Raw genomic sequence first — 15,223 nt, 5'->3', positions numbered from 1 at the left:
CATTTTTCTAATTTTATAGATAACAGAAGACTGTATTTTTTCTAGATAACCCCCCCTGAGTTTAAAGCTGGATCGGCCCTTGGATGGTTATTGTAGAAGATGTTGAGATTTCGCTTTGATTTTGATATAACACATACCTGATATTCTTAATAAGATAATTCGTAAATACTTGCTTGCCATTCAGACCTCGATGAAAATATTCACCATCTCGAAAGCACAATTTCTCTCTTAACACCGGCGCTATTCATTTTTTAAAAATTAGAAACTTTACATATTCTAATAAAACTTGTTGCCGTTGAACCTAAATACCTTTTTAGTCTGTAGAATAGAAATTCCCGGTTTGGAGAACTGCGTAAAACCGGGCTCACTAAAAACCCTTTTAACGGACAGACGGGGCTGTTTGGACGACTTGTAGCGAATGGTAGAGATAGTGTGAGGAAATTAATTAAAACAAGGCGAATTTGCATACGGAATGGTTAATATTAATTGCTTTATTAGTCGAAACAAGTCTGGGCTTTTGGAGGATTCGCGTACGTATATTAACCCGGACCATAGGGAAAGTGCTCCAACTTTTCCGTTATATTCTATCCGACTACGAGTTATACAAAAATATGGATACATTTTTGCAAAGTTGCCAAACTCGAGTTTCCGTTATTTCAACAACGACAAAAGCTGTTTTAATTGGACTGTTGACAAGACCGCCAAAAAGGGCGATCGTAATGACTTGAATTTTTTAATTCAAACCGAATTGCAATGCTTTTAACCTTCCATCTTAAAAGCAATTGTAAAATGCTTCTGCAAAATTTTCTTATTTCGACGCCCTGTACAGTTAAGGAAGTTCTTATCAAGTTGCTGAAAATTCAGCATACTTTAAGCCCAAATCCCTCGAACAAAATCGTGACAGTTCCGATGCAAACGAACAAAAAAAAAGGAACTCATCGCACTAATTACAACGGGCTTTGATTCGTTAAAACGCCCGAAACAAGACGAAAAACGTCGGAAAGAAAGGGAAAAAACAGTTGTAATCTGGAATTTAAAAAACAGCATATTTATAATTTAAGAACCGTGAAAAGTTTATTTTCGAGCTTGCCACAGTCAAGGGTTCGAAGTTACTTTAACTAAGAGAAGGAAAAAAGTTTTTTTATGCCTTTTTGCCCTCCTGAGGACTTATTAAGTCTACAAGGAGCGGCGGAGAACTTCGCATTGCATTTCAAGGGCTTCAATAAAAGTTACGGTGAAAAATTAATTACAAACACATTTAGAAATTAATAAATTTGAGCGTTTTTCATGGAAACTTTTTGCAACTTTGAGAACGTCATGATGGAATTTAAAAGCTATTTAAATCATGTGAAAAGAGCACTTTTGACTGAGAGAGTTTGATTTAGTTCATTCATTTAAACTATCTTTTAGCTGTTGTATCGTATTATTAGTTACATTACTCATATTGTTTTGTTTAGATTTTTTATGTGTTTTAAACATCCCTCGCCAAAAAACAGATAAAGCAAAAACTGAAACTAAAAATTTTTCTCCTGAATTCCGTTTGCCAATAACGAGCAAACCCAAAAATAGAATGAAAACTTGACATACGTATTGTATTTCCAGACAGGCAGAAGGTTTACTGCTGAGGCCTACAGAAACAAATTATGTATTTTTGCCCAATCCTTTTATTTTAAGACAAATCCTGAGCGAGTTCTTTTGGGGAACATTCACTTGAATTTGAATAAAAACCTTGATTGAACAGTGCTTTTTAAGTGGGCTTAGAGTGTGCAATGGAAATAATAAAAAGGGACATATTTCCGAGGAATTACAAGGAGAAAGGGGCCTATTATAAAAATTCAAACCATACATGCAGGCAGTTAAAAGCAGAACGGTCCTACTTTATTATGGCAAAGCTCCAGGGATAGTTTAAGGGATATTATTTGTTTTTCCTGGCAGTTTTATTGGTTTGTTATTTATGTATATGGTAACATTTTTGCTAATTAGCACAATCCAAATTTTTGTTAATAAGTGATTAGCTTTAAATTTTTCATTTCGATTAATAGTTCGCAATACTTCCATACGGGAATTTCTAAATGTTGATTTTGGGAAACAATTTGAACCTCATCATTTTCAAGATTTTCCTTTGAATGAACTTTGAAAAATTTGAAACTTTGATTTTTGAGGGACATTTTATAGCCTAATCTATATGTGTCCTTCAGTTGCACTGGAAGTAAAGTTATATATAATTTTGATAGATTTAGTGAATAGCGAATTGAACATAAGCCGTTATTTTCTGTGTATGTACTATAAACGAGCAAAAACATATCAAATATCTAATTTATGTTTGCTAATACTGAAGAAAGTAAATTTTTGGAAACTACAGAAGCTGCTGCTCGATTCTTTGGAGGTATTTTAGGCACTTAGTAACTAAACGCATACCGTTATTTTTATTACCGCATTTACCTTCAATAGCTCTCAAAAAATACCCCATAAGCAATACCTTTCAAAACTTCCTCTAAACAACAATACTTATACACTTTCGCTTGTGCGAATAGATCGAAATTGGAAAAATATCCATTAAGGTTGATAAAACAAACCAATTCTCCAGTAAATTATTCGAAGCAAACACTTGGTGGCCCTAAAACATCTGGCCGACATAAAAAGTCTCCATTTCCATCAACTAATCCCTGCTAAGCAAATCCGGTCCAATCGACCCCTCGAACAATACCGAGCGATTGTTTTCTCAATCATTATCAAACATCTTCATGTTATTCAATTCGAGCATATTATTCAGTTATTCAATTAGCTGAATAAGTCACGTGACTGCCTGATTAGTACCCGGGAGTATCTCTCTCTTAGACCGCTTCGCATATGTTCTCATCATCCCGAATAGGAAGTCCCTAGGGAAGACTTGACTAGTGCTCGTTTCAACCCCTTCCGCACCGAAACGATACAAGGGGTGCATATTGTTGTTCCGGGATATTAATACTTTATGGTGTGGCTTATGAATATTAATGCAGTTGTAGATGAATGGCAATGTCTTTGTTCGGACGGTCTACAGGCGGAATATCGAAGAGAAAAAAAATTGAATGTGCCTTCACTCGACTGAGAACAGTTGCAAATTGTTCCAGTTTCGGTGAGTTTAGAAAGTTTAATTTTTCGAGCATTTAACTGAATATTGTCAAATAATTTACCAATCTTTATACACAAAAATAGACACTTAATTCACAATTTTAAAGAGAAGTTTAGTTTAACATCATAAGAAGTAATTGCTCCCATCCCTCAACTCCTTCTACAACTTCCTTGATTTTCAGCATGTACTTAAATGTAGCAGTTCAAAGTTCAAGGAACACTTTATTCACCTTCCATTTGAACCATTTATCTCATTTTTCTAAATACCTCGACTCTAGCGATAAAAAAACAGCCAAACCTAGTAGGGCATTTTAACAATTTCGTAGGCTTTCCGTTTTATTTTAGCCCAACGAGGAGCTTTCGCTCATATTCACGTAAATGTCAGCACATTTAGGAGTGAAACCATCCCGCTGCTCGTTAGCTATTTAGAAAGGGTTTCTTCGGCGTGTATGTATATTCAAAGGCACAACAAAGCGCTTAAATTGTTAAACAGTGAACGCACTTGACTTCACTCTGGTGCCAAAAGGGCTTAGAATTGGATAATATCGCGGAACTTTCAGCAGCCTCAGGAAGCACTTTCCCTATGGATTATGTCCACGATTTCACTATTTCATTGTAGAGTTGAAAGCTTGACCTTTTAAGTTTATCGCCATTTCTTTATGACTGTTGTTTATTGAATACATTTCTTTACAAGTTACAAGTTATTGAGGATAAAATCGAGCCAAAAGCCAAAACCATTTGTCACAAATGAAATCAAATGGAATGAAGATGACAGAATAACAAAAACAGATTTTAATTAGGTGTTTAGCAATTCCAGGTTGTGTAAATGAGAATTGAGCGCGGTAATTTGCGCGGGTTAACCAAAATATTTAACTTATGAAATGAAATGTCTTCCAAACGGGGCAATAAGAGAACTAAAAAAAAACGTGGACTCTTGACTGCTAGCTTGAAGACTTGCTTGCACCCTCTGGGAAAGTTATGTTGCAAAACCCCTACTGAATCGCATTTTCTTTTTCCAATACGATGATTGAAATCTGGCGTCATTGGATTGCAGGCTTTTGGCATAGAAAAACTGTGCTCAAATTCCAGCATGTAAATTCAACCGCACGTGCAAGTTATCCCAATCATTCATTATTCCATATTTTCTTAGGCATTCGTTAATTTCCGGATGGGGAAAACAAAAGCCATAAATAATGTTAGCGGTACACGTTTGGGGGATGGATTTGACGCCCCTAAATCAGGACCCGTCGTGTGCAGTCTTACGTACATTTCCAAACTTTCGCGAAAAAAGGGCGGAGATAAAGGGTTGAATTTTTGGACACGTGTTGCTTCCATAAATATTTATGAACCTACAGCGGTGCGCTTGAAGACATTATTTCTGCCCTTTGAATGTGTTCCGTGTTATGTCGCCTTTTGTTATTTTATTAACCAAAGGGGTGCACCTTCAGTTTGATTAAATTAGCAATTTTCAAAGGGCGCTAACAACAATTATGAATGTGAAAGTTTAGGAGTACTTACGTTCCCAAGGGCAGCCGTATAATTCCACTCTCATGCACACAGTTCGGGGATGTTCACTGTAAGGAATGAATCTCACTTTTGATGCCACAAATGGCAATTCGAGTCGTTGTCGCACTACTAAGTAGGTGTTGGTGTTGCCTGTCAGGACCTGTAATTAAAAAACCTCTTCAAATCTGCGTCATTATTATTCAAACTTGTCATCATTCTAAGCCGACCGATTTTAGCTTAATTAATTCACGAAATCGAGCTAAGTTAGCTGATGTTGTTTTTGCCATATTTTCTAATATTAAACTAGTTATGTGACTTAAGCATATGTTGCAGAAACGAAAACTAATTAACAAAATTGCAGTTCTCTGATTGAAATTAACACGGCAACAGTTAACAGAGAAAATGTTTGCTGATGTTGTACCGAACTGAAACGGCATATCCCGAACAAAACTTTCTCGAATTCTGACCAAATGTTTGACAAACAAGCACACACCGCCGACAAACAATATATTCCATTCGATAACGCAAAAGTTTTAGAAAACTCGTTAATTAAAAAAAAAGCTAAAGTCTGCTCTAAATGTTTAATAGCGGTAAATGAATTATTACGGCAGCGAGGGGGCGCCGGAAAAAGTTGTTACCCAAAATTTAATCTGTTAGTCGTCGGTGCAATTTATGAAGTTAAAATTAAAAACTTTTATAATAAAAAAAATCCTTCAAAAATCCATTTGCGCTGGCCGCGGGAATTATTAAACATTTAGAAGATGTATGGGGTGGATTGAGAGTTAAAGAGGCAGACTATTCAGTTGAAAACCACGAACAGAATATAGCAATGGATTTTTCAGAATTGATTACTGGACCTTGTTTACGACATTGCATTCTCTTGAGCAGAATTAGGCAAAATTTTTTAATAAAATGAACAAAGCCATTAGACTGCAATATCCAGTTTCCAGGTTTCCCCCGGGGCGCAATATCTGAATTCGAATAGAAGTAACTTTATACAGTACATACACACGAAACATGTATTCGTATTGCCAGCAGGGCCATTTTACAATGTAACATTATACTAATGAGTTTTACGTGCAATACCTTTTCTTGCTGGAAAATAATCGAGGCGCAACTTTTATTTTACGGTTAAATTTGAACAGCGATATTCCATATAATAGTGGGAATTTGCCTCCGAAAACAATTCCTGCAAAACACCTGCTCGTCTAAAATCACATATCTGTATTCTATTTATATCAAATTTCTACCATAGGAATCTTAGCTGGCATTTGAAAAATCCAAAACTGTAATTTTCATGGTTTTTTATATAGTCATTGCAACACCAACTGGCCGAATGTGGACAAATTAACTAATCTTATGGGTAGTAACTAAAATCACGCACAATATAGTTTCTCTGTTGATAAAATTATCCAGCATAAAAGTCTACACTGTTTGAACACCTTTTTCGAAAAAGCACTGCAACGTAAATAGGTTTGGAGAACAAAATTGATTATATACTCAGTAAGAGTATATGCATGGATGTCTCACACAAAAACTAATGGAAAGAAGGATATTGGGAGTAAGTCAAAGCCAGTGGAACCGAAACGAGAAAATACGATACAAATAAAAACCACATAAATCATGGAACGAGTGGAATGGCAACACTAAAGTGGCAGTGAGTACGGCAAGAGAAACATCTGACCAATGGACATGGAGGGTAACAAGAAGCAGATGGAAGGTCTGTATTTAAACTTGCCCAAACCATTAATGCATGGAAATATGAAGGAATTAAAATAAAATATTCCATTAAACGTCTTCCATAGAAAATGATAGGCCATTGAAATGATTTAGCCCAAGAATAGGTAGGCATATTATAAAATAAAAAATTCCTACATAGTTTTTTTGTAACTAAAGGTAATCCCCACTCAGCTCGGCAGGAACAACTGGTGTTTACAAATTAACTTTTACAAAGGGATCAGTTGCCTTCGCAAACAGCCCTTCTTGCCTAACACCGTGTCTTAAGCCGTCATCACCCAAAACCCCTCATATATTCATCTGACACATTCCTGCATGTCCTAGGCAAACTTCCACTCCTGCAAATGTCTGGATAGACCCGAAGCGTTTAATCATACGCACCGATCATTTGTCAGTCTTATCGTGTCTCTTGTCTTTTCTCTTGTTCCCGACCGTCTTTTCTTGAACTGGAAACTGTGGTCTCTTCATATTAACATGCGCCATTTCTAGGCAGAGCATTTTATAAGTGCACTAACTCATATCGAACTGTTACGAATTTTAAAGAAATTTGTTGCTTCGGACGCTCATTCGAAATTTACAATGCTTCTCAGACTGAATTTGTTGTAGTTTGGACGATGCCAACATTACAAAAGTTCGCCTTGTGAACAAAAGATCCACCCTCTTGTTCTATTATATAAAAAATAGTCCAGCCTCTCATTAGTTAACTAAGAAGATCCAACTTCCTTCAAAGTTAAAAAAATTTGGATAATAACATTTCCTTCGTTTAGAAATCAGAAAGTCAGCAATCGGCTATATGGTTATCCTATAATTAATTTAATTTTGACTAAATAAACAAATAATTCAAAAGTATTTATATTAAATTAATCGAATTATTAACAGCAGTTACAAAACACATCACATCGCATATCAATTATGTCGTCCGACTAAACATATTTTTTTATAGAAAATCTCGGCTTTCAGACTTTTAGCCACTTTATTAAGACTGCACATCTACAAACACCCCTAAACGTTGATATTTTCCTTCAGAAACTCTTTATCCCAGTGTCTGCAGGTTTAGCCATGCCTTTGCCGTTTCAATTAATTATATCACTTCGAAAATGGTTCCCATTTTTCATAAAATAATCACTTTCTTATATCCTCTTGTTGTACGCCATTTATTACCAAATATATATCATTTACTTCTTGTTTGTTACTAAACATCAATTTCTTTCTTATCGCGATTCTTCCGCTATGGCAAATCGTTCTGTACTTACTTGTACTTGTACCTGTACTGGCTCGCTAGAAAAAAACGTCTTTGTTCCAATTCCAAATTAGGAAAAACTGCTAAAATGCTTTAAAATTTGTAGATCTAAATTTAATCCAATATGCATTATTTCAATCTCCGAAAATTTGCGTACTGTTTGAAAGCGAAAATTGTTTATTTTTAATTTTCGTTTGCGCTTTCAGTTTTCCAATTTGTGAAACATGCTTTTGGCTTTTTCATTCGCCTTTAAATCAACACATTGGCTGATTAAATCAACTAATTTGAGAGCTTTCGTTATAAAGCAATCGAGGCGGGCGATTTTTACAAAACATTATAAACCACACACACATGAATTTATACAAATTTAATCAGATTTCAGTATTGAATAAGGCGGTGGTGGGGCAGACCAAATGTGAATAAAATTAATTTGATTTTGTGTTATTCGATGGAACAAATCAGAGACAAAGCTGCAGAAAAGTAAATATAACCGATTGTTGGTTGGGATGAAATTTGGAGAGCTATTTATGTTGTATAAATAACGCTGGCATCCCTGCGCTCAAATTAATCATTGTGACAATGGACATCGATCCAACCATTTGGTTATTAATGCTGCTGTTCAAACCACATCACATTTTCAAATGGAAATCATTGCCTATTTCTCTAATGGCAGCAGCTTTCAGAAGCTGACCTTTTTAAAATTTACTAATTAACTTAATTAAATGTTTTCAAATTTATTATTTAAAATAAACTGCGTTTTAATGATTAACTGCTTTCCAATTTACAACTGCACAAAATAATCTAACTGAAAAGTTTAGATCAATCTGACACCGAAACTATGAAAAATCAATTCCAAATAAGATAAATACTGCTGCTCGTGCTGCATATAGACTAAGGATTGCCAACGCGTAAGTTTTGAGAAAAATGAACAAAACATGAGAACTACAAAGTATGCAAGGAAGAATCACAGGCCATAGAATTAGTTAGTTAGGGGCTATTTCCTATGCTATTTGATCCGCAACAATTTTAGTTATTCGTTTGTATAAAACTTCAGAACACAGTGAAAGTACGAAATAAAACATTTTTTTCAGTGAACCGCCCAATAACTTATGTACGATTTGAAACGTAAAACATCAGCTAATCGCCGATATTGGGCCAAAGACACAGTCACAGGTGCTGGAAAGTCTTTTATATGCAAAAATGCACCCTAAATACAACCTCCATGCTCTATATCAAAGCCGCAATGCGGTTTTTTATATTACGGAACACATCTGGGTCCAAATAAGACGATTTTAAATTTATCATGTCTGTTTGTTTCGCAGCATGAAATGGGAAGATACCAGAAAGTTGGAATTGAGTGTAATTGGACGCATAGAGCTAAAGAAATTTAAAGCATTTTTCTTTTTCTGCCGAAATTTAAAGATATTGCAAATGATGCGAACGTTTCAAATGAAAATAATAAGAAGTATCCACGGAAAAACACTACACGACAAAATCAGACGCAAAGGCCTTAGACAACAAAGCGAGATTAGGACATAGGAAGAAGGATGAAGCACAGAAGAAAAAGTTGGAATAAACGCACAAACAGACAATAGACTTGTGGGAACCGCAAAACTAAACAATCCTGCAGGAAAACGAACCCAAGGCAAACATCTAAAACGCTGGATAGGGTGCCACGTCCGAAGAGGATTAATAGGTCAAAAGAGGCATTTAAAAGGAAAGAAGAAGAAACGGCATTGTCATTAATTGGAGAACAATCAGGAAACCTCAAATCGGTTAAACCCTGTGAAATCCAAGAAATTTCCAAGTAGGTTCTGGAGAAAGGTGTGAGGCAAAGGTGTAATTGAAAACCATTTCTATTTTAATGCAGTAGAAGTTTCTGGATTTCCTCACAATATTATCTGAGGCTTCCAAACAAACTTTGACGCCACCGTATCCTCAGCCCGACTAACAGCCATTTAAACTAAGAAAACCAAGTAAAACTATTTTCGTCATTATGCGGATTCTTATTTCAAAAAAGCCAGCTAAGAATCAAGTGAACTGCCGAGTACTACGCTAACCTCGTTAGATGGCATCGCGCTTATAATTTTATTAGTTGCGTTTTGCAAGTTGAGCTCGCCGGAAAAGTTGATTAAAACTTTTAAAACTAATTTGTCACCCTCGCCATTGATACGTTCTAATAAGGAACCCATAAATCAAGTTACGCTGACTTAGATCTCAAATTTTTAATTAAATGTCACACTCACTTTTGTCGGCTTAAAGTTTTTAAGGTAAGTTGCTAAACGCTCATTGCTCTTCTCTTAAACAGTTTGCTTCGCAATGTTCGCTTGCAGAAAACTAGGGAATTTTTCACAACCATTTATTTTACCTAAATGTTTTCTGTCTAAACTTTAGTTGTGAAAACTGCGGGTTCTTTTAATTTGCATCAGAGTGCAATGAGTGTTCCTGAAAGGTGTTTGGTGAATATCTTAGACCTTGTTTTGTCTCATTTCAACCAGATGAAATTTGCTGATTCTCATATTCTTCCGTTGTAAACAGGGTGCACCAACATAAGGGTAAATTAATTGTATAATTATATAATAGATACCTTTTCTCCTCGAGAGTCTTTGTAAGTAATCCACTGCCCCAAAGAGCTCCTCCAGTATTCAACAAGAAAGGCTTCTGTGAACTCTTGACCTTGTCCATTCCCAAACCGGCCTTGCGTTTCCGTCCACGTCATCAAGTGGTTCTTCTGCAAGTCCACTTCCAGATATTCCTTAATGTCGCTGCTGATCTGCGCCTTTGGACACCAAGCGCCTCCATTCTTTTCTTGTCGAATTCTGGAACAAAATTGATCAAATTCAGAATGTTGACTGGGCGATTCGATGTTTTTAATATGGATCTACATGCAGACGTTTCTAGTGTTAAATGTAAGAAATTTCTGTAATTTCAGCCTTTGTTTGATTATGGAAATGTATGTGTAATTTTAATAAATTTCATAATTTTTCTCGGTAAATTAGCTGCTTGGTACCTTGAAGGAGAAAAATGTATAATAATAATAACAAACTTGTTGACCTTGCCAATGTACCCGTTATATTATCCTACTTCGAAAACTTTGTTAGTTGACATATTCAAAAATGTATCGATTTTCACTAAAGAAAAAAATATACCGGGAGAGCACAAAACATTCCACGGATGTTCGATGACAATTGAAGCTAACCAGTAAGGCGCCATTTCAATGAAACTGGTAGGCGATAAAACGTTTCCGATTTATTTCACTCGTCCGAAACTACGAAATAAAGTAGTATTAGCCAAAGGTAAAACCGCAAAAACCACATTAGCAGCAGCCGATTCGCCATTAGGGCGGTTTTATTGGGATTTATTTCTTTCGTGGGAGCTGCAGCCCACCCTCTAGACACTTCCACTGATTTAAATCTATTAGCCTGCTAGAGATTAATGTCCCAGTCTGCTGCTTGTTGGAAATCTATACGATTTTCTCTGGAAAGGTGCTCTAGCTAGAGTAACGCTTTATACTCGAAATGACCAGAAAGGTGCAAAGGCACGTTTTCGCTATTTGCGTATACGGTTCTCTTAAGGTCAATTGCCTGTCCTTAACATTTACATTTACTTCACTAGCCATTCTTGTGATCAGTCAGTAGATTCATTTACTCAAATACCAGCCAAAAGTCAAAGCATGCAAATTAGTTCTTAAATGTAGCAAAAACTATTATCAAACGTTTCTTTTCCATGGTAATTTACGACAATTTTAAATTTAATCTCTGGCAGAGCCGGAGCGAGCTGGTTGCCTTTATGCCTCGGCCCATAAACTTGAAATTAAAAATTTCACCGGCAAGTTTCTCGACTTACAAAATAGTTTGGGTCGCTCGTTAAAGCATTTTAATGGGCCAAAGGCAGTCACAATATGTACCCAAATTGGTAGAAAGTTTGCCTTAGGTTTTATACGAAAAGTTTTGAGTTATTTGAGGCTACGTTTCCGCAAGGCAAAATAGGGTGAGTTTCAACTAAGTCTATGTTAAAGTTTTACTCGCCAATGTGTTTTAAGATTCAATTCGACTCAATAAAACGACGAAAAATGCTCCTTCTAAAAGGAACAATTTCAATAAATAGTATCGTTTGCGACAAATTAGGAATACTTTCCTACAGTCTCTTTCAGGTGCGTATTTACTACACCTTTGTTCTTTATTCTGCTAAACTGATTGTAAATCGACCATCTGCTCATGTTCTCCCATTACTAATCGAACGGTAAATTTGCTCGATAAATTAAAATATTTCCCAATAACCAACTAATCACGCTACAATCAAACAAAAATACAACAAAATTAACAAATAAATTAAACGGAATCGCTATAGGGGTAGTTTTGGCTACTTTCGTGGGGAAACTCGCATATGGCGTCCAGACGGAGTTTGGAGAGAACGGGGGAGGCGTAAATCAAACAATTTGGAGAGTTTTTGGATGGGGATCGTAAATGCTAAAGGATTTACTTTCAAATTAATTGCGACTTAAGGTAGTTCCATAATGCATTTATTGTCAATTTTTGTTATTATTAGACGTTTATTTAGTGGGTTAATTGCAAAACTCTGAATAGGTGGGGCTGAGCATTGATTACCGCATATCACCCTAATGGAAGTCCCTAGTTTAATCAATTGCAATGGAAACAAAAAGGATTGCAATCGAATGCTTTTATTTCTCGACACTGCAATACGTCGGACGCATCCGTACGAACAATTTCGTGAAAATCAAAATTTAATGATACGTAACACATCATTTGTGCTTTCGATTAAAGCCAGGAGAAATGTGGCTATTGACGATTAGCCATGGCTAACGCAAGCAAATTTTTTGATTTTACTCATTTTGGCTGAAAATATTTGAATTCAATTAATTGAAAACGGGCAGCAAAATTCAAGGATTTTTAATTCTTATACGTTTTAGAATTCGTAGCATATTCATTTTCAGTGTTCATTTATTTAAATAGAACATGTTTGAAACTTGAATTTATTAGAATGTTTTTTTTTTATATGAGCGAGAGGTATTTTCAACTGCACTTAACAACTTTGCTTCAGAACAGGTTATTTAAGTTTCGGCAGCAAAATAATACTCTAAGAGAATAAGTTTATTCATAAATTAATTGCACACATAGTACGTTCGTAGCGTTAATACGGATTCTAAGATAGTTAACTTAATTCGCACAGCCTGCAGCTCAGTAGCCCATTATACGTAGAACTTTCCATATCAAGCTGTTCAATGAAAGCTTTTCTTCAAAAGATTTAAAGCTTCTCAAATGACGTTTGCTAAATTAAGTGACAATGATTTCAAGCTAAGTTAAATACTAAAAATAATAAAAATCTGAAAAACATGCATGGAGGAAATAGTGCACAACCCAGCAAACGTTAGTATGAGGTATTATTTATGTCGATGTGGCCAAACTTCAAACGATATTGCCATCACTTAATAAGACTTTAGTTTTATGAAAAATCTCTCAAAAATATTAGATTATTAGATTTAGCTGTTTCAATTTACTATCTAAAGTTTTATTTAAAAACAGGATCTAAAAACAGTTCAGATTTCGACATAATTAATCGCTTATAACAGAAGTTTGTATTGGATACTGTATTGTAATTTACAAATCAAAATTAATTCCTGGGTTTCAGTTATTTATTGTCTCTATGACTCTAAATGACTGAAACCCAGGAATTAATTTTGATTTGGAATTGAAACACAGTCAGGAAAGTATGTACAAATTGTAATTTACACCAAAGATGTTTACAGAAATGAAGAAAACTAAGTAGTTCATAAACTATGAGAAAAGAAACATAATTAAGAAGGAAAATATAATTAACAAAATAAATATTGTAAAAAAGGTAAGGAATCATTCTGGAATATACCGGGTAGTCCTAAATAAGTGTCGCAAACTGAAACAGTAGATTTCTCTAAAACCAAAAAACTTCTATTTTAAAAAATGTCCTTCCAGTCTTTCTAGATCTAGAAACCGTTTGATCTACAGGTTTTTGTACACACATTACATGCACAGCAAATTCTGAAGCGGCGATAAATTTAGTATAAAGCTAATTCTCGAAAATTAACTATTTTCCAGAAAAATGGCTTTCTATTAATCAAAACAAATATTTTGCTAAAGTATTGAAAATCTTTGGTAACCTAAAAAAACTGATAATAATAATTGACAATTTTAACGAATTTTAACAACAAATGAAACGTTTTTTATCAGTTAGCGACTTAAATTTACAGAAACTGTTTAATCTTTAATTTTGACCCCTCTGAAACGAAATTACGGAGATAAATTTTGAAAAGTAAAAAGTATTTCTTTATTTCATGGAAAATTTATATGTTTTCTGTTGCGACATTTATTTAGGAACATTCTGTATAAAGCAATATCTATTATTATTACCTTTATTCCAAACTACGCAACACTAAATTAAACATATATTTTTTTAAATATTATTTTAAAGTAAAGATTCATATCCTTAGGATCTTTTGTAAAACCCGGAACACTGAGCCGGATCAGCTCCGATCCTTCCATTATTACTGGTTGTAATTTTAAAAGCCACCTATTGAAAATGTACTTTCTATCTGCTGCAGATATTTTCTAATTTTCCCTATCATTGCACAGACTGAAGAAAATCGATTAAATTATCACAACCCAAGCACAGAGCATTAAGTATCCTTATTAAGCGCATTTTATCAGGTATTAGAGAATGTGTGTTACTTAAAAAGCTTTTAACCGGGAGTTAACGCTTGAAATGTCCAGGTACGTTTACCCGACAAGGAAAATGCATTTCCGTAGGTAAATTCGTTAGAGAAAAGTTACGATATTAAGCGGAATTTATGACGGTTGGAGCATTAACTCTGGATATTTAGAGTGCATTATTCTAATTTCGACAATAGCCTTTAAACAGGAGAAAAAGGCTTTTTCGATATTGCAGTTTTATGATTGAATATATCCCAAATGGTGGTTTAAGTAATGGTATTCTAAATTCTGTGATTTGGATAATTTATTTCTCTTCTTCTTTCGTACGTTTTTAGGGATTCGGGGTTTTTTGTTTCCTGATATTCTCAATAAACTGAACCAGGGCGTTTTAGCCTTAATGCCGCTTATCCTAGTGTGCTTAACGCTTCATTCGTGGCATTTTCTAAACCCGTTCGTATCTTGTCGTTTACTGATGATTTTCTATTTGTGCTATAAATGATCTTTGCAAACTCAATGCAAAAGTGCTAAATCAACTAAATTTAAATCCGGAAAAAATTACAAATGTGAAAAGAAACTGAAAAACTAAACAAATACTAAAAAGCCTCCAATTTTCACAGTTACCGTTAATCTTCACTTAGCTCATAGTGAAACTGAATTTGGCTTTAATTATCCAGTATCACGAGATATAAATATGTAAATTATTTGAACCCTCACAAAACAGAGCCGGAGGATCGAGATTTGACTTCTAATGCGGAATCATTTGAGCCGCTTACAATGCGCAAAATAAATGCCATAAATCAGCCGGGAAATCGTCAAAATTAATATTAATTTTATTCGTTGAACGCGTTTTTGTTCAAGAATTGCCAAGATGCCCATAAGAAATATGTTTGTGAGGGCACAACGTGTTATTAGGCCAGACAGACAT

General features: G+C 34.9%; 1 protein-coding gene across 3 annotated transcripts in view; it reads right to left on the bottom strand.

The window, feature by feature from the left end:
- The window catches only part of LOC109538079 (epithelial discoidin domain-containing receptor 1), a 185,767-nt gene that overhangs the window by 49,007 nt on the left and 121,537 nt on the right, over positions 1 to 15,223 (bottom strand). For all 3 annotated transcript variants that reach the window (XM_048669156.1, XM_019905124.2, XM_019905123.2), the window contains exons 5-6: positions 10,182 to 10,413; positions 4,630 to 4,777 (exon numbers count right to left, since the gene is read on the bottom strand). In XM_048669156.1, coding sequence (XP_048525113.1) covers positions 4,630 to 4,777; positions 10,182 to 10,413 — 380 coding nt within the window. The remainder of the gene's footprint in view (positions 1 to 4,629; positions 4,778 to 10,181; positions 10,414 to 15,223) is intronic.

Source organism: Dendroctonus ponderosae, unplaced genomic scaffold, assembly GCF_020466585.1.
Source record: "Dendroctonus ponderosae isolate FM_Combo_2020 unplaced genomic scaffold, Dpon_F_20191213v2 Dpon_F_20191213_8, whole genome shotgun sequence".
In the NCBI taxonomy this organism is placed as follows: Eukaryota; Metazoa; Arthropoda; class Insecta; order Coleoptera; family Curculionidae; genus Dendroctonus; species Dendroctonus ponderosae.
Note: the sequence above shows the minus strand (reverse complement) of the source record. Positions and strands in the feature narration are given on the sequence as shown.